The sequence below is a fragment of the Ranitomeya imitator genome, chromosome 3, assembly GCF_032444005.1.
Source record: "Ranitomeya imitator isolate aRanImi1 chromosome 3, aRanImi1.pri, whole genome shotgun sequence".
NCBI lineage: Eukaryota > Metazoa > Chordata > Amphibia > Anura > Dendrobatidae > Ranitomeya > Ranitomeya imitator.
Window position 1 is genome coordinate 532967194 of NC_091284.1, and position 21120 is coordinate 532988313.

The 21120-nt window shown below is 45.1% G+C and overlaps 1 protein-coding gene across 2 annotated transcripts in view; it reads right to left on the minus strand.

The window, feature by feature from the left end:
* The window catches only part of CNGA3 (cyclic nucleotide gated channel subunit alpha 3), a 154580-nt gene that overhangs the window by 42674 nt on the left and 90786 nt on the right, over positions 1 to 21120 (minus strand). Inside the window, exon 5 of one of the 2 annotated variants that reach the window (XM_069757816.1) lies at positions 4487 to 4537. The exons of the other annotated variant lie outside the window; for it this stretch is intronic. Coding sequence (XP_069613917.1) covers positions 4487 to 4537 — 51 coding nt within the window. The remainder of the gene's footprint in view (positions 1 to 4486; positions 4538 to 21120) is intronic. 2 annotated transcript variants of the gene reach the window in all.

The window sequence follows — 21120 nt, forward strand, 5'->3', positions numbered from 1 at the left end:
TCCACAGCTGTGTCCTGAAGCACTCTAATGTCTAGGGGAAAAAAAAAAAAACTGAAGACAGAGCTGAGGAAAAAAAAAATGATGTCAGGACTTCTTTTTTCCCTCTATTGAGAATCATTGGTTTGGCTCCTTGTACTGTTATGCTGTGCTATCAGGCAACACAGTGTGCAGTAATCAGCGCACATACAGTGATATGGCAATAACCCAAAAACAATAGAACAAGCTCTGAGACGTGGAATCTCTGCAGACTGCAATACCTGAACCTATCCTCACACAACTAAAAGCAGCAGTGGATTGCGCCTAACACTACCTATGCAACTCGGCACTGCCTGAGGAGCTGACTAGCCTGAAGATAGAAATACAAGCCTGACTTGCCTCAGAGAAATACCCCAAAGGAATAGGCAGCCCCCCACATATAATGACTGTTAGCAAGATGAAAAGACAAAACGTAGGAATGAAATAGATTCAGCAAAGTGAGGCCCGATATTCTAGACAGAGCGAGGATAGCAAAGAGAACTATGCAGTCTACAAAAAACCCTAAAGCAGAACCACGCAAAGGGGGGCAAAAAGACCCACCGTGCCGAACTAACGGCACGGCGGTGCACCCTTTGCGTCTCAGAGCTTCCAGCAAAAGAGAATAGCACAGCTGGACAGAAAAAACGGAAACAAAAACAAAGTAACACTTATCTAGCAGAGCAGCAGGCCACAGGAAAGATGCAGTAGCTCAGATCCAACACTGGAACATTGACAAGGAGCAAGGAAGACAGACTCAGGTGGAGTTAAATAGCAAGGCAGCCAACGAGCTCACCAAAACACCTGAGGGAGGAAGCCCAGAGGCCGCAATACCACTTGTGACCACAGGAGTGAATTCAGCCACAGAATTCACAACAGCCTGGCAGTTGGAATAAGGTGTTTGTGCTGATATGTTGGTGGTGTTTGGTTTTCATCAAACATGCCATAGGGAATCATGGTCACTTTGGCCTCCTCTGTCCAATGTACAATGTTCCATATCTCTTGTAATTTGTTCACAAACAACTTTGCTTATTTTAGCTGTGCTGAATGCTGATGTGTTCTTTCAACAAAGAAGACTCTCCTGGAAACTATTCCAAATAAGCTACACTTGTTCAGTCTTTTTCTAATTGTATTGTCATAAACTTAAACATTTACCATGCTGAATGAAACCTTTGGAGTCTGAGCTGTAGCTCTTGGGTTTGCATTTTATTTAAGCATTGCATGCTTTGTCTTTGGAGTGAATTTAATGGGACATCCACTCCCGAAATTATTGTAAACTGTGGTCACATTTTCTGATGAACAATTATTCAAGAGAATTGTATTAGTAGCACTTGTCTGTTAAATAACCACTTAACCCATGAAAACAGTGAGGATGTAGTTTTCACATACTACTTCTACGTTTTGGCCTAGTTTTTTTTTTTTTAAATAACAACATGGTGTAATTTGCTTTGAGATTGTATTTAGTCTATTTTTAGACCTGTATATATATCTATATATATATATATATATATATATATATATATAGATATATATATGCTATACATACAGTACAGACCAAAAGTTTGGACACACCTTCTCATTTAAAGATTTGTCTATATTTTCATGACTATGAAAATTGTACATTCACACTGAAGTCATCAAAACTATGAATTGACACGTGGAATTATATGCTTAAAAAAGAAGTGTGAAACAACTGAAATTATGTCTTATATTCTAGGTTCTTCAAAATAGCCACCTTTTGCTTTGATGACTGCTTTGCACACTCTTGGCATGCTCTTTATGAGCTTCAAGAGGTAGTCACCGGGAATGGTTTTCACTTCACAGGTGTGCCCTGTCAGGTTTTATAAGTGGGATTCTTGTCTTATAAATGGTGTTGGGACCATCCGTTGTGTTGTGCAGAAGTCTGGTGGATACAAAGCTGATAGTCCTACTAAATAGACTGTTAGAATTTGTATAATGGCAATAAAAAAGCAGCTAAGTAAAGAAAAACGAGTGGCTATCATTACTTTAAGAAATGAAGGTCAGTCAGTCCGAAAAATTGGGAAAACTTTGAAAGTGTCCCCAAGTGCAGTGGCAAAAACCATCAAGCGCTACAAAGAAACTGGCTCACATGAGGACCGCCCTAAGAAAGGAAGACCAAGAGTCACCTCTGCTTCTGAGGATAAGTTTATCCGAGTCACCAGCCTCAGAAATTGCAGGTTAACAGCAGCTCAGATTAGAGACCAGGTCAATGCCACACAGAGTTCTAGCAGCAGACACATCTCTACAACTGTTAAGAGGAGACTTTATGCAGCAGGCTTTCATGGTAAAATAGCAGAAGAGACTTGTTTGGGCTAAAGAACACAAGGAATGGACATTAGACCAGTGGAAATCTGTGCTTTGGTCTGATGAGTCCAAATTTGAGATCTTTGGTTCCAATCACCGTGTCTTTGTGCGACGCAGAAAAGGTGAACAGACGGACCCTACATGCCTGGTTCCCACTGTGAAGCATGGAAGAGTAGGTGTGATGGTGTGGGGGTGCTTTGCTCGTGACACTGTTGGGGATTTATTCAAAATTGAAGGCATACGGAACCAGCATGGCTACCACAGCATCTTGCAGCGGCATGCTATTCCATCCGGTTTGAGTTTAGTTGGACCATCATTTATTTTTCCACAGCACAATGACCCCAAACACACCTCCAGGCTGTGTAAGGGCTATTTGACCAAGAAGGAGAGTGATGGGATGCTACGCCAGATGACCTGGCCACCACAGTCACGAGACCTGAACTCAATCAAGATGGTTTGGGGTGAGCTGTACCGCAGAGTGAAGGCAAAAGGGCCAACAAGTGCTAAGCATCTCTGGGAACTCCTTCAAGATTGTTGGAAGACCATTCCGGGTGACTACCTCTTGAAGCTCATCAAGAGAATGCCAAGAGTGTGCAAACCATTCATCAAAGCAAAAGGTGGCTACTTTGAAAAACCTAGAATATAAGACCTAATTTCATTTGTTTCACACTTTTTTGTTAAGTATATAATTCCACATGTGTTAATTCATAGTTCTGATGCCTTCAGTGTGAATGTACAATTTTCATAGTCATGAAAATACAGAAAAATCTTTAAATGAGAAGGTGTGTCCAAACTTTTGGTCTGTACTGTATACAAATATATATAGCTCTGGCAAAAATTAAGAGACTACCAACTCAAAACCCTGTGATGGGTAGCCCAATCTCCAGACCTGAACCCCATTGAAAACATCTGGAATGTAATCAAGAGGATGATGGATAGTCGCAAGCCATCAAAGAGGAACTGTTTATGTTCTTGTGCCAGAAGCAGTGTGAAAGACTGATGGAAAAGCATGTCAAGACGCATGAAAGCTGTGATTAAAAATCATGGTTATTCCACAAAATATTGATTTCTGAACTCTTCCTGAGTTAAAACATTAGTATTGTTGTTTCTAAATGATTATGAACTTGATTTATTTGCATTATTTGAGGTCTGAAAGCACTGTTGTTGTTTTTTGTAGCTTTGACCATTTTTCTTTTTCAGAAAAAAAGGACAAATTTTATTGCTTGGAAATTTGGAGACATGTTGTCAGAAGTTTATAGAATAAAAGAACAATTTACATTTTACTCAAATATACCTATAAAGAGAAAAATCAGACAAACTGAACATTTTGAAGTGGTCTCTTAATTTTTGCCAAAGCTGTATATATCCTATTGTTGTTACCAAAAATTCCAACTTAAAGGACATCTATCAGTACAAAAGGACTGTTAAATTACTGTTAAATCAAGCATGGGTGCTCAGTGCACCCTTGATGTAACCAAACAGCTCAGTGCACTTTCGTGCCAACTAGTTTTGTAGTCCCCTCTTCCTTGATTGGCAGCTCTAGTTTTACTGGAGCTAGAGAAGGACAGAGATAGATGGAAAACTAAAAGTGTTGTTTATGGTTTGGCCACTCTGAAATATGTACCAAGTGCCTGTCTTTGCTACAACAATCTTTTTTTTGCTTACAGCCTACCTTTAAATCAATTAGTAAGTGTCAGTGTAAGTTGCCTATGAGAGTGAAATCAGTGCTTCCATATGAGACAAGCAGATTATGGTGAAATGTCTGACCTTATGTCTTCCACAGAAATAAGGAAGCTACATGTGGTTGTAAACTATGGATTTAAATATGATCATACTGCTGATAAAAGTGCGTTGAAAAGTGACTGCATGAAGTGTATTTTTATGCGGTTATAAAACTTGAGCACAGTAAGTTTGCTTGAATGAATGGATGAAGGGCACAATTCTTTCAAACAAAAATAAAACAAAGGACATGACATGAGGATCACCATACAGGGAGGCCGGACACGAGACACATAATGGTTGTAGAAGGCATAACTTGGGATTCTACACTACCATTGTCTACATCTATGTTTAGAGGTGTAAGAATAACTATACATCTCATCACGTTTACAAAAGACTTCAAGGGATTTTCTTCTACAGAATAACTTACTCATCAGTATTGTTGTTGTTGTTGACATTGAACTCGGCAAGAACCCAATGACTGAAATAGCATTAAATAACAAAAAAAACATAATCAAACTACTTCCTAGTACAAGTAAAATAGCAGATTTAATTAAACTTGGTATCATTAGTGCATGGCCATTGGGGCACTCTGGGGGGCACAATTATCAACTGAGGCACTTAGTGTGGCACAAAATCCTGTCAGAAGCACTTTTCTTTTGGCAGGCGGTATGTGTATGGCCACATCATCTGAATATTTCAAGAATAGTACACATCAAGAGTCTATAAGGATTGATAAGACAATTTATTAATTTGATATGCCTTTACTTGAGATTTCAAATTAACTGACGTCTGAAACCCTATGGACTCTTACGGTTCTTAAAATATATTTTTTTGCTTTGCAGCTCTGGATACCATCATAATTATGTGGCACTCTCAATAACACTAAGGGAGGATACCAGCTGCACTCACCCCCTGCCTATGCTCACATTTCCCAATAGATGGATGGACATTCCATTGGTCAACCTACGCCGCTGCACAGGGGCTGATTAGACCGGAACCCTCTCTGCTGTTATTAGATTACATAGCTTGTAATCACTGGTGCATGGGAGACATGAGGGTGTGCTGTATAATGAGATATTGGGGCCCATTTACTCTGGTGGCACAGGGGTCCTCTGCTATCTGTATCCACCCTCAACTATAGTTGTGCCTATACAAGCACAACTACCTAAGGTGAACATCTTACTCAAACTTTTTAGCTCTTAGATAAAAACCCATCATAGAAGTTCTCTAAATATGTTGTCTTTTGCAAACCATGTCATTATACATTATTATTTTTGAGGCAGTATATGGGATTAATTGCTAAGGGGAATTTCCGCCTAGCACACATATTTTGGGGCATTTTCTTTCAAGGGCACTGAGCAATACAATATTAGGAGTAGGAACAGGAGGACACCAGGATAGGAAGTTTGTGTTCAGAAAGTGGGGAGATGCAGTTTGCACAGATGAATTGCGGCTGGAAGAATTGTTCATGGCAGTCTGGGTTGAATGCAGAACTTAAGGAAATATTGCATCTACAAACAGTGAAGATGTCACCTGCAAGGCAGTAAGTGCAATTGTGTATTTTACCTGTGATTGCATCTGACCAGTACCAAATTATTATGTTTGTTCGGCAGTAGTCAATTTAATTTGAGAAGTAAAAAAGTAAAAATTCATCCAGGAACCGTGTGCTGGTTTAGTGAATGTGGGGCGGAAGAATAGGTATGGTACATATGCATTGGTGTTTGTCCCCTTATCATTTACACACGTGGTCAAAATTGTTGGTACCCCTCATTTAATGACAGAAAAACCCACAATGGTCACAGAAGTAACTTGAACCTGACAAAAGTAGTAAGAAATAAATGATCTATGAAAATGAACAAATGAAAGTCAGACATTACTTTTCAATATATATGTATGCGGGATGCAGTGACAAGCAGGAGGCAGAACAAGAGTTAACAGTTTTTTTATGGAAAAGTATTAATACAGTTGATACTCCACGCAGGGAGGAAGATATTAAAGTATATGAATGAACAAAATGTATGCAATTATAAAGGAATAATATAGGTTTAAATAATGGGGTAACTTATCAGCCTGTGGTTCCCAGATGGAGGAGGCTTGAACATTCCATGATGGCGCCATAGTTGACGTGAAAAATCTCTGAACTGATCCCAGAGAAAGGTGAAACACTGTCTCTTTATGACAGTGATGTATCCTGGCCTTTCCACGCATAGTCTTGAGGTCCTGTAAGAAGGAACTGTTCAAGTGGCTGTCTGTGGTACCGTGATGGATAGATGAAGTCCCAGAGAGGAGGTTGCAGTCACGCTACTAGCCTTAGTGTGCACCGGTTGGGAAATAATGTGTCGTGCACCGGTGGCAGTCAGCGGTACAGTTAGTTTTGTGCTACTGGCGTCGGAAGCAGTAGGGGTAAAGGTCTCTGACGGTACACGGTCTCTGTGAGCAGGAAATGAGGAAGTCAAGCATGGCCCTGCTCGTAGGTGTCAGTCTGTGGAGAGGAAGTAAACCTTCTCCTGTCCCCATGCCACCAAAATCTCTCTTCCTGGCTGACGCCATTCCTTTTATCTGAGACCCACCCCCTACAGTCAGGAGCAAAGGTCTTTTCCAGTCAGGAAATGCTTCCCTTGGCAACAATGGTGACAGCCCCGACAGTTCCGGCCCCGATACGAGAAAGACATCACTAACCCGGTCTATCTCCCTACACATGCTTCCACAGAATTTAAAAAAAAATAATACTCATGAAATAGACCTGGACAGAAATGATGGTACCCCTAAAAATAATGTGACAAAAGGCACTTGTTAAATGAAGGTGTGTCCGCTAACTAGCATCACAGGTGTCTACAATCTTGGAATCAGTACGTGGGCCTGTGTATAGGGCTACAGATACTCACTGTGCTGTTTGGTGATATGGTGTGTATCACGCTCAACATGGACCAGAGGAAGCGAAGGAAAGAGTTGTCTCATGAGATTAGAAAGAAAATTACAGACAAACATGTTAAAGGTAAAACTTATAAGACCATATCCAAGCAGCTTGATATTATTCAGAAATTTAAGATCCATGGGACTTTAGACAACCTTCCTGGACATGGCTGCAGGAGGAAAATTGATGACAAATCAAAGAGATGGATAATACGAATGGTAACAAAAGAGCCCAGAAGAACTTCTAAACATATTAAAGGTGAACTTCAAGCTCAAGGAGCTACTGTGAAGCATGGAGGAGGCTCTTATGTTCTGGGGCTGTTTTGCTGTATCTGGCACAGGGTGTATAGAATCTGTGCAAGGTACAATATAAATCTAAAGACTATCAAGGGATTTTACAGATAAATATGCTGCCCAGTGTTAGAAAGCTTGGTGTCAGTCGCAGGTCATGGGTCTTGCAACAGGATAATGACCCAAAACACACAGTTAAAAACACCCAAGAATGGCTAAGATGAAAACATTGGACTAATCAGAAGTGGTCTTCTATGAGCCCTGACCTAAATCCTATTGAGCATCTTTGGAAAGAGCTGAAACATGCCGTCTGGAAAAGGCAACCTTCAAACACAAGACAACTGGAGCAGTTTGCTCTTGAGGAGTGGGCCAAAATATCTTTTGAGAGGTGCAGAAGTCTCATTGACAGTTACAGGAATCGTTTGATTGCAGTGATTGCGTCAAAAGGTTGTGAAACAAAATATTAAGTTAAGAGTACCATCATTTCTGTCAAGGCATGGTTGAAAGGCAATGTCTGACTATGATTTGCTCATTTTCATAGATTTTTTTTAATTTAAGATTACTTTTGTCAGATTCAAGTTATTTATGTGACCATTTTGCGTTTTTCTGTCATTAAACGGGGGTACCAACAATTTTGATCACGTGTGTAAAACCTTAGCAACGCACCTAGTAATTTTTTTCCTTATTTTCTATTATCGAAACTTGGGTGCATTTTACAATCCAGTGCATCCCTCCTGGAATCACACATGCTGTTTTTCTGCAGTTCTTGACATGGTTTTACTAGCCAAAGCGGATACTAAAGCAAACCTTATATTCCTACTAAGAAATTAGCTAATCATTATTAACGCACTGCATTTAATACCCCCCCAACACCATTTCATAGTCTTATTACTGCCCAAATCATTAAAGAGTAACCATCAATTTAATTTTTATTAACTAAATAGTACACATAAAAACTTTGTGATATATTTTGATTGAGAAATCTGCTTCTTTTTTTTCTCTTGGACTGAGCATTCCTTATCAAAAGTGTCAATTCACTAGTGAAATCTGTGTTTAGTGAATACAGACTCTCATTACAGAGATTGGAGATGGCAGTTAGTGCTCATAAGGTTCTATGGAGAACTGTAAATGTCATTTAAGGAGAACTTTCAGCAGAATGTCTGTCTGAAACTAGCCCTACCCTCCCTCTACATAGAATTTTATAAGCACTAACTGTCATCTCATTAATGGGAAATTCTGTCTTCACTGACCAATTTTGCAGACATTACTTATGAATCAAGAGTGAATGATCAATCCAGGAGGAGAAAAAAGCAGATTTCTCCGATAAGATATAATATAAAATTGCTTATTTTCATGTATACTATTGATTTATATAGTAAGAATTTTAAATGCAGTTTATTTTTTAATTTCTCTGGATGTCTGTTTTTGGTCGTCTTTTATATACAATCATCCAATAAAGCTGGTCATAGATATTGCTTTGTCAATATACCAATTCTAGCTATTGGAATAAATTTATATCCATTAATTTCTTTCTGTCGGGTCAGACAGCATATGACTTTGGAAGATTTTTGACGCACAGAAAAGCTTTGACAGTGGATAAATATTGCGCATACATTGCATTTAGAACATAGACCCAATCTGTCATACTTACATTATTGTGATGAAATGATAACATAATGGATTTATTGCTATTTCCATCCTGATCTAATTAATAGAGGCAATTTTTACAAAAACTGCTGCATGTTACCTGTACAATGGTTTTGTACATGACTTTTAGGGTATGCTCACACTGGCATATGTTCTCTCATGCGAGAAACTCGGGCACATTATGATAATGACACTTGGCACAAACTATGTCAGGCTTTGAGCGGCTTGTCATAGGAGTGTGATCCGACTTGAGAGCATTGCAGCAGAGGTGTGAAGAAGATGGAGAACGTAATTTCTCCATCTTCTCCATTATCTCTGTGAGTGTACATGGAACTGCACACAGATGATATAGACTTCTATGGGAGCGCCTGATACGAATATCTGAGCTACTCGCAGCATGCTACGATTGATTTCTCATGCCAAGTCGGCATGAGAAAATAATAGCAGATCTGAGTTGCCCTGTAGTATAACATTAGTCCAAGTGCTATCTGATAAAACATCGGACAGGACTCGGCCGTGATATATGCCAGTGTGAACATGCCCTTAGACCGTATTATATTCCGTTGGCCAAAAGTTGCTGTCGCAATGGCAGTAACCACTCATGTGCAGGTCTATGGTTGTAGTTTTAGTGTTAGTATCAACAGCCCGAAACACCGTGTCTGCGAATTGAGATACTGATTTGGCTTTTATCCTAAGTCATATTGCACGACTCGTTTAAAGGGTTGATTGTGACGTGTAGAATCGCTACTTCCAACAGGTGGCGCTATAGAGTTAAGTCCTCTTTTTCTCAGAAGAGGCAATTTGCATATTATATTTCCCAGAGGAGCATTGCGCGGCGAATAAGCCTCCTTACCTTGACAAGCCAGAGCTGATATGTCACTCCCCATAAGGAGAAATGATACCCCTTAGACCCCAGTCCAGAGCCTCTCACCTAGCCAAATTAGTTCTCATGCTTCTCACTGACGAGGGCCAACAGCCCGAAACACCGTGTCTGCGAATTGAGATACTGATTTGGCTTTTATCCTAAGTCATATTGCACGACTCGTTAAAGAGTTGATTGTGACTTGTAGGATCGCTACTTCCAACAGGTGGCGCTATAGAGTTTAAGTCCTCTTTTTCTCAGAAGAGGCAATTTGCATAGTATCATTTATAGTCATTTGACTTTAATTTTTATTTACATAAAATAGTTTCCCCTAACGTTATTAGACTAGGATTAGTCTTATAAGAAATAAATACATTATTACTATTAATAGCTATAACCTATAGATAAAGAAAAGACAGCATTATCCATACACCATACTTTTAAGACCTGCCTACCTTGGGCAGTACTCAAAATTTGCCGAAGTGAATGGATCATTAATAAATTAAGTGTTACATTCCCCATCTGTCCACAAAACTCCAGCCGTAGTCTTCCAAACCATTTCAGCCTGTCAGTATTAGACCGACAGACAACCTATTAGGCAGATATGGATGGCAGTCCTGGCAACGTTGTTAACCAGTTGGTGCCCTGTGGCATGTAAAGGGTGCAGCATCTAAGGAAGTAAACTACCCAAAGGGAACCTGCCACCAGTGGCGGATTATAATAAGTTCAATCTGGGCAGTAGCCCAGGGCCCAGTGGTGTGGGGGGGGGGGCCCTGGGCAACCGCTCAGATTGACCACTGCCATCAGGACATTACTGCCCTGACTGGTGTATGGGCCCGGTGGGCAGAGGGGGCCCGCATCAGGCCCTGTCTCATCTGCTCACTGGGCCCCTACCGGCACTGCGGCAGTTTAACGCTATTGACACCCGCACGTCAATAGTTAACAGCCGCCAGCCAATTGGAGGCTAGCAGCTGAAGTCAGCCACAGTGCGCACATAACCGGCATCTGATGTCATTGTCAGTCACCGGCGAGTGCGCGCTGTTGGAGGGAGCATCGCCAAAGGAGCGCGGACAGGTGAGAAGTAGGTTTTCCTTTTTTATTGCGAACGGCAATCCGGGGGGCCTGGGCCAGAATGCTGGACACACTGGGGGCAATATGCTGGACACACTGGGGGCAGAATGCTGGATACACTGGGGGCTGAATGCTTGAGACACTGGGGGCTGAATGCTGGACACGCAGGGGGCAGGATGCTGGACACACTGGAGGCTGAATGCTGGACACACTGGGGGCAGGATTCTGGACACACTGGGGGGCAGAATGATGGACACACTGGGGGCAGGATGCTGTACACACTGGGGGCAGAATGCTGGACACACTTGGGGCAGAATGCTGGACACACTTGGGGCTGAATGCTGGACACACTGGGGGCTGAATGCTGGACACACTGGGGGCAGGATGCTGGACACACTGGGGGCAGGATGCTAGACACACTGGGGTCTTAATGCTGGACACACTGGGGGTAGGATGCTGGGACACACTGGGGTCTTAATGCTGGACACACTGAGGGCTGAATGCTGGACACACTGGGGGCAGGATTCTGGACACACTGGGGGCAGGATGCTGGACACATTGGGGCAGGATTCTGGACACACTGGGGGCTGAATGCTGGACACACTGGGGGCTGAATGCTGGATACACTGGTGGCTAAATGCTGGGCACACTGGGGGCAGGATGCTGGACACACTGGGGGCAGTATGCTGGACACACTGGGGGCAATATGCTGGACACACTGGGGGCAGGATGCTGGACACACTGGGGGCAGAATGCTGGACACACTGGGGGCTGAATGCTGGATACACTGGTGGCTAAATGCTGGGCACACTGGGGGCAGGATGCTGGACACACTGGGGGCAGTATGCTGGGACACACTGGGGGCTTAATGCTGGACACACTAGGGGCTGAATGCTGGACACACTTGGGGCAGGATTCTGGAGACACTGGGGGCTGAATGCTGGACACGCAGGGGGCAGGATGCTGGACACACTGGGGGCTGAATGCTGGACACACTGGGGGCTGAATGCTGGACACACTGGGGGCAGGATTCTGGACACACTGGGGGGCAGAATGCTGGACACACTGGGGGCAGGATGCTGTACACACTGGGGGCAGGATGCTGGACACACTGGGGGCAGAATGCTGAACACACTGGGGGCAGGATTCTGGACACACTGGGGCAGAATGCTGGACACACTGGGGGTTGAATGCTGGACACACTGGGGCAGGATGCTAGACACACTGGGGTCTTAATGCTGGACACACTGGGGGTAGGATGCTGGGACACACTGGGGTCTTAATGCTGAACACACTGGGGGCTGAATGCTGGACACACTGGGGGCAGGATTCTGGACACACTGGGGGCAGGATGCTGGACACACTGGGGACAGGATGCTGGACACACTGGGGGCTGAATGCTGGACACACTGGGGGCTGAATGCTGGATACACTGGTGGCTAAATGCTGGGCACACTGGGGGCAGGATGCTGGACACACTGGGGGCAATATGCTGGACACACTGAGGGCAGGATGCTGGACACACTGGGGGCAAGATGCTGGACACACTGGGGGCAGAATGCTGGACACACTGGGGGGCTGAAAGCTGGACACACTGGGGGCTGAATGCTGGACACATTGGGGGCAAAGAAAATCAAATATAAAGTAGGGAAATTTATAAACTGTGTAACATGTAATCCCCTTAAAAAATATATTTTTATTAAAGATAACCATAAAAATACCTAATCCCAGTGAAACACAAAAGAAAAGACTTAATTGTGCACCTAACCTAACACATGACCCTACGCTTAACTGCTGTCCCTTCCTAGCAGTGGAGGTTGGCAACCTGATAGAAACGATTTTTTGGCGCCCCCACTCAGCGGCAGCTGTCCCCAGCTCACCCTGTTAAGTTCCTGACACGCTATAGGTGGGAAAACAATGAGCGCATAAAAGAGATGAAGGAAAAGCAAAGGGTAAAAAAACTAAAGTGCACAAACAATATAACTTCCCCCATGCGGTATCCCATGTGGCGGATTATAATGAGGTCAATCTGGGCAGTAGCCCATGGCCCAGTGGTGTGGGGGGGGGGGCCCTGGGCAACCGCTCAGATTGACCACTGCCCTTACTGGTGTTTGGCTCGGTGGGCAGAGGGGGCCCGCATCAAGCCCTGTCTCATCTGCTCACTGGGCCCCTACCGGCACTGCGCTATTGATGCCTACCGTATCCCTCCCCATGTGGGATACCGCATGGGGGAAGTTATATTGTTTGTGCACTTTAGTTTTTTTACCCTATGCTTTTCCTTCATCTCTTTTATGCGCTCATTGTTTTCCCACCTATAGCGTGTCAGGAACTTTACAGGGTGAGCTGGGGACAGCCGCCGCTGAGTGGGGGCACCAAAAAATCATTTCTATCAGGGTGCCAACCTCCACTGCTAGGAAGGGACAGCAGTTAAGTGTAGGGTCATGTGTTAGGTTAGGTGCACAATTAGGTCTTTTCTTTTGTGTTTCACTGGGATTAGGTATTTTTACGGTTATCTTTAATAAAAATATATTTTTTAAGGGGATTACATGTTACACATTAGACACACTGGGGGCAATATGCTGGACACACTGGGGGCTGAATACTTGACACACTGGGGGCAGGATGCTGGGACACACTGGGGGCTGAATGCTGGACATACTCAGGGCTGAATGCTGGACACACTGGGGGCAGGATTCTGGGCACACTGGGGGCAGGATGCTGGACACACTGGGGCAGGATGCTGGACACACTGGGGGCAGGATTCTGGACACACTGGGGGGGCAGGATGCTGGACACACTGGGGGCAGGATGCTGGACACACTGGGGGCAGGATGCTGGACACACTGGGGGCAGGATGCTGGGCACACTGGGGGCAGAGTGCTGGACACACTTGGGGCTGAATGCTGGACACACTGGGGGCAGGATTCTGGACACACTGGGGCAGAATGCTGGACACACTGGGGGTTGAATGCTAGACACACTGGGGTCTTAATGCTGGACACACTGGGGGTAGGATGCTGGGGCACACTGGGGTCTTAATGCTGGACACAGTGGGGGCTGAATGCTGGACACACTGGGGGCAGGATTCTGGACACACTGGGGACAGGATGCTGGACACACTGGGGGCAGGATTCTGGACACACTGGGGGCTGAATGCTGGACACACTGGGGGCTGAATGCTGGACATACTGGTGGCAAAATGCTGGGCACACTGGGGGCAGAATGCTGGACACACTGGTGGCAGTATGCTGGACACACTGGGGGCAATATGCTGGACACACTGGGGCAGGATGCTGGACACTGGGGGCAGAATGCTGGACACACTGGGGGGCTGAAAGCTGGACACACTGGGGGCTGAATGCTGGACACACTGGGGGCAAAGAAAATCAAATATAAAGTAGGGAAAATTATAAACTGTGTAACATGTAATCCCCTTAAAAAATATATTTTTATTAAAGATAACCATAAAAATACCTAATCCCAGTGAAACACAAAAGAAAAGACCTAATTGTGCACCTAACCTAACACATGACCCTACGCTTAACTGCTGTCCCTTCCTAGCAGTGGAGGTTGGCACCCTGATAGAAACGATTTTTTGGCGCCCCCACTCAGCGGCGGCTGTCCCCAGCTCACCCTGTTAAGTTCCTGACACGCTATAGGTGGGAAAACAATGAGCGCATAAAAGAGATGAAGGAAAAGCATAGGGTAAAAAAACTAAAGTGCACAAACAATATAACTTCCCCCATGCGGTATCCCATGTGGCGGATTATAATGAGGTCAATCTGGGCAGTAGCCCATGGCCCAGTGGTGTGGGGGGGGGGGGGGCCCTGGGCAACCGCTCAGATTGACCACTGCCATCAGGGCATTACTGCCCTGACTGGTGTATGGGCCCGGTGGGCAGAGGGGGCCCGCATCAGGCCCTGTCTCATCTGCTCACTGGGCCCCTACCGGCACTGCGCTATTGACGCCTACCGTATCCCTCCCCATGTGGGATACCGCATGGGGGAAGTTATATTGTTTGTGCACTTTAGTTTTTTTACCCTTTGCTTTTCCTTCATCTCTTTTATGCGCTCATTGTTTTCCCACCTATAGCGTGTCAGAAACTTTACAGGGTGAGCTGGGGACAGCCGCCGCTGAGTGGGGGCGCCAAAAAATCGTTTCTATCAGGGTGCCAACCTCCACTGCTAGGAAGGGACAGCAGTTAAGCGTAGGGTCATGTGTTAGGTTAGGTGCACAATTAGGTCTTTTCTTTTGTGTTTCACTGGGATTAGGTATTTTTACGGTTATCTTTAATAAAAATATATTTTTTAAGGGGATTACATGTTACACACTGGACACACTGGGGGCAATATGCTGGACACACTGGGGGCTGAATACTGGACACACTGGGGGCAGGATGCTGGGACACACTGGGGGCTGAATGCTGGACACACTCAGGGCTGAATGCTGGACACACTGGGGGCAGGATGCTGGGCACACTGGGGGCAGGATGCTGGACACACTGGGGGCAGGATGCTGGACACACTGGGGGCAGGATGCTGGGCACACTGGGGGCAGGATGCTGGACACACTGGGGGCAGGATGCTGGGCACACTGGGGGCTGAATGCTGGACACACTGGGGGCTGAATGCTGGACACACTGGGGGCTGAATGCTGGACACACTGGGGGCTGAATGCTGGACACACTGGGGGCAGAATGCTGGGACACACTGGGGCTGAATGCTGGACACACTGGGGGCAGGATTCTGGACACACTGGGGGAAGGATGCTGGACTCACTGGGGGCAGGATGCTGGACACACTGGGGGCAGGATGCTGGACACACTGGGGGCTGAATGCTGGACACACTGGGGGCTGAATGCTGGACACACTGGGGGCTGAATGCTGAACATACTGGGGGCAATATGCTGGACACATTGGGGGCAGGATGCTGGACACACTGGGGCCAAGATGCTGGACACACTGGGGGCAGAATGCTGGACACACTGGGGGCTGAATGATGGACACACTGGGGACTGAATGCTAGACACACTAGGGGCAATATGCTGGACACACTGGGGGCAGGATGCTGGACACACTGGGGGCAGAATGCTGGACACACGGGGCAGAATGCTGGACACACTGGGGGCAGGATGCTGGACACATTTGGGGGCAGAATGCTGGACACACTAGGGGCAGGATGCTAGACACATTGGGGGTAGAGATGCTGGACATTGGGGGCAGGATGCTGGACACATTTGTTGTAGGATGCTGGACACATTGGGGCAGAGATGCTGGACATTGGGGCAGAGATGCTGGACACTGAGGGCAGAGATGCTGGACACTGGGGGCAGAGATGCTGGGCACACTGGGGGCAGGATGCTGGACACACTGGGGGCAGGATGCTGGACACATGTGGGGCAGAGATGCTGGACACTGGGGGCAGAGATGCTGGACACACTGGGGGCAGAGATGCTGGACACACTGGGGGCAGGATGCTGGACACATGTGGGGCAGAGATGCTGGACATTGGGGCAGAGATGCTGGGCACACTGGGGGCAGGACTGGAGACAGATGGGGATCACAGACATGGGCAGAATGTAGATTCGGGGCATGATTGGAGACACGGGGCAGAATGAAAGGCATGGGGCAGGATTGGAGACAGATCGTGCAGGATCATGGGGCAAGATGGATACGATGGAGACTGATGGGGCAGAATGGGGAGATCATATGGGGCAGGATGGGCAGATCATATGGGGCAAAATGGATACTCATGAGGGCAGGATGGGAGAATATATGGCTGGAGCCAGGAATGAGATACAAGGGGCCAGGATGGGGGATATTATTATTACCATAGGGGCTAATTAACCCCTTTACCCCCAAGGGTGGTTTGCACGTTAATCACCAGGCCAATTTTTACAATTCTGACCACTGTCCCTTTATGAGGTTATAACTCCGAAACGCTTCAACGGATCCTGGTGATTCTGACATTGTTTTCTCGTGACATATTGTACTTCATGATAGTGGTAAAATTTCTTTGATAGTACCTGCGTTTATTTGTGAAAAAAACGGAAATTTGGCGAAAATTTTGAAAATTTCGCAATTTTCAAACTTTGAATTTTTATGCAATTAAATCACAGAGATATGTCACACAAAATACTTAATAAGTAACATTTCCCACATGTCTCCTTTACATCAGCATAATTTTGGAACCAATTTTTTTTTTTGTTAGGGAGTTATAAGGGTTAAAAGTTGACCAGCAATTTCTCATTTTTACAACACCATTTTTTTTTAGGGACCACGTCTCATTTGAAGTCATTTTGAGGGGTCTATATGATAGAAAATGCCCAAGTGTGACACCATTCTAAAAACTGCACCCCTCAAGGTGCTCAAAACCACATTCAAGAAGTTTATTAACCCTTCAGGTGTTTAATAGGAATTTTTGGAATGTTTAAATAAAAATGAACATTTAACTTTTTTACACAAAAAATTTACTTCAGCTCCAATTTGTTTTATTTTACCAAGGGTAACAGGAGAAATTGGACCCAAAAAGTTGTTGTCCAATTTGTCCTGAGTACGCTGATACCCCATATGTGGCAGTAAACCACTGTTTGGGCGCATGGGAGAGCTCGGAAGGGAAGGAGCGCTATTTGACTTTTCAATGCAAAATTGACAGGAATTGAGATGGGACGCCATGTTGCGTTTGGAGAGCCACTGATGTGCCTAAACATTGAAACCCCCCACAAGTGACACCATTTTGGAAAGTAGACCCCCTAAGGAACTTATCTGGATGTGTGGTGAGCACTTTGACCCACCAAGTGCTTCACAGAAGTTTATAATGCAGAACCGTAAAAATAAAAAATCATATTTTTTCACAAAAATTATATTTTTGCCCCCAATTTTTTATTTTTCCAAGGGTAAGAGAAGAAATTGGACCTCAAAAGTTGTTGTCCAATTTGTCCTGAGTACGCTGATACCCCATATGTGGGGGGGAACCACCGTTTGGGCGCATGGGAGGGTTCGGAAGGGAAGGAGCGCCATTTGGAATGCAGACTTAGATGGAATGGTCTGCAGGCGTCACATTGCGTTTGCAGAGCCCCTAATGTACCTAAACAGTAGAAACCCCCCACAAGTGACACCATTTTGGAAAGTAGACCCCCTAAGGAACTCATCTTGATGTGTTGTGAGAGCTTTGAACCCCCAAGTATTTCACTACAGTTTATAACGCAGAGCCATGTAAATAAAAAATATTTTTTTTTCCACAAAAATTATATTTTAGCCCCCAGTTTTGTATTTTCCCAAGGGTAACAGGAGAAATTGGTCCACAAAAGTTGTTGTCCAATTTGTCCTGAGTACGCTGATACCCCATATGTTGGGGTAAACCCCTGTTTGGGCACACAGGAGAGCTCGGAAGGGAAGGAGCACTGTTTTACTTTTTCAACGCAGAATTGGCTGGAATTGAGATCGGACGCCATGTCGTGTTTGGAGAGCCCCTGATGTGCCGAAACAGTGGAAACCCCCCAATTATAACTGAAACCCTAATCTAAACACACCCCTAACCCTAATTCCAACGGTAACCCTAACCACACCTCTAACCCTGACACACCCCTAACCCTAATCCCAACCCTATTCCCAACTGTAAATGTAATCTAAACCCTAACCCTAACTTTAGCCCCAACCCTAACTGTAGCCCCAACCCTAACCCTAACCCTAGCCCTAACCCTAGCCCTAACCCTAGCCCTAACCCTAACCCTAACCCTAACCCTAGCCCTAACCCTAGCCCTAACCCTAACCCTAGCCCTAGCCCTAACCCTAGCCCTAACCCTAGCCCTAGCCCTAACCCTAGCCCTAATGGGAAAATGGAAATAAATACATTTTTTTTTATTTTTCCCTAACTAAGGGGGTGATGAAGGGGGGTTTGATTTACTTTTATAGCGAGTTTTTTAGCGGATTTTTATGATTGGCAGCCGTCACACACTGAAAGACCCTTTTTATTGCAAAAAATATTTTTTGCAATACCACATTTTGAGAGCTATAATTTTTCCATATTTTGGTCCACAGAGTCATGTGAGGTCTTGTTTTTTGCGGGACGAGTTGATGTTTTTATTGAAAACATTTTTGGGCACGTGACATTTTTTTATCGTTTTTTATTCCGATTTTTGTGAGGAAGAATGACCAAAAGCCAGCTATTCATGAATTTCTATTGGGGGAGGCGTTTATACCGTTCCGCGTTTGGTAAAATTGATAAATCAGTTTTATTCTTCGGGTCAGTACGATTACAGCGATACCTCATTTATATCATTTTTTTATGGTTTGGCGCTTTTATACGATAAAAACTATTTTACAGAAAAAATAATTATTTTTGCATCGCTTTATTCTCAGGACTATAACTTTTTTATTTTTTTGCTGATGATGCTGTATGGCGGCTCTTTTTTTGCGGGACAATATGACGCTTTCAGCGGTACCATGGTTATTTATATCTGTCCTTTTGATCGCGTGTTATTCCACTTTTTGTTCGGCGGTATGATAATAAAGCGTTGTTTTTTGCCTCGTTTTTTTTTTTTTTCTTACGGTGTTTACTGAAGGGGTTAACTAGTGGGACAGTTTTATAGGTCGGGTCGTTACGGACGCGGCGATACTAAATATGTGTACTTTTATTGTTTTTTTTTTTATTTAGATGAAGAAATGTATTTATGGGAACAATATTTTTTTTTTTTTTTCATTATTTTGGAATATTTTTTTTTATTTTTTGTACACATTTGGAAAATTTTTTTTTTACTTTTTTACTTTGTCCCAGGGGGGGACATCACAGATCAGTGATCTGACAGTTTGCACAGCACTCTGTCAGATCACTGATCTGACTTGCAGCGCTGCAGCCTTCACAGTGCCTGCTCTGAGCAGGCTCTGTGAAGCCACCTCCCTCCCTGCAGGACCCGGATCCGCGGCCATCTTGGATCCGGGGCTCGAGCAGGGAGGGAGGTGAGGAGACCCTCGCAGCAACGCGATCACATCGCGTTGCTGCGGGGGGCTCAGGGAAGCCCGCAGGGAGCCCCCTCCCTGCGCGTTGCTTCCCTGTACCGCCGGCACATCGCGATCATCTTTGATCGCGGTGTGCCAGGGGTTAATGTGCCGGGGGCGGTCCGTGACCGCTCCTGGCACATAGTGCCGGATGTCAGCTGCGATAAGCAGCTGACACCCGGCCGCGATCGGCCGCGCTCCCCCCGTGAGCGCGGCCGATCGGCTATGACGTACTATCCCGTCCAGGGTCAGATAAGCCCAGGGCACCTCGACGGGATAGTACGTCTAAGGTCACAGAGGGGTTAAGGGATATTATTACTGCAGTGATGTATTTATTTTATTTTTTGAGGACACTGTTTTAAATGGGGGGGGGGTGCGGTCATGTTAATGTGTAGAGTGACACTATGTCGCCTCTTTTTCTTCATGTGGTGTAATGTAGAAGTTGGGAAAAATTAAGTAATGTGTTCTGCAAGCGGAGCTCGAGATAACTGTGTTATTTCCTGCAGAGACGAGCCCTGGCTGGAAAAAGTGATGGCGGTGTGTGCTGGATGAAATATGAAGGACTTCACCTAGAGACGTCACTGGTGAGTCAGTGTTACCTATACACTGACACTATACACTGTATACTATATACAGAGGTCCTGTGTATAATGTCACCGGTGATCACTGTATTACCTCTACACAGACACTGCATACTAAGTACAGATCTCCTATGAATACTGGCACTTATGGTGACAGTATTGTGTTTTTTTTCTTCTTCCTAACTGAAGGGTAAATTGACTAGATCAATGGATGTTTGACAGGTTATAGATTCACACAGCAACTATTTTTCTGGAATAATCTGGTTCAGGTATATGATGACCCCGTCGCATGACCCCATCACATGACCGGGGGCCCACAGTGTCTGAACAGCCCGGGCCCTGGCTACCCTTAATCCACCCCTGCATACCACCAATTTTTTGAGTCTCTGAACAAATGCCACAACCTTTATCTGCTGACTCCCCTTGTATACCACCAAAAATAACATTTTAATTGATCCCGCGCTGTACTAAATGAGGATGGTCCAGTCCGATGGGGTGTCCTCCCTGTGGTGTCTGTTCCTCCTCTCTGCTCCTAATCGCCATCCTCCGGCTTTGATCGATGTGGATGACACGTCTTGCTAAATGAAATCTTATGCCTGCGCAGTAGCCACACAGGCCTGATTTGGCACACTTTGTAGAATTCAGCACGGGAGCAAAGACTCAAAAACTGGTGACAGTTTCCCTTTAGAGATTCAGCAGG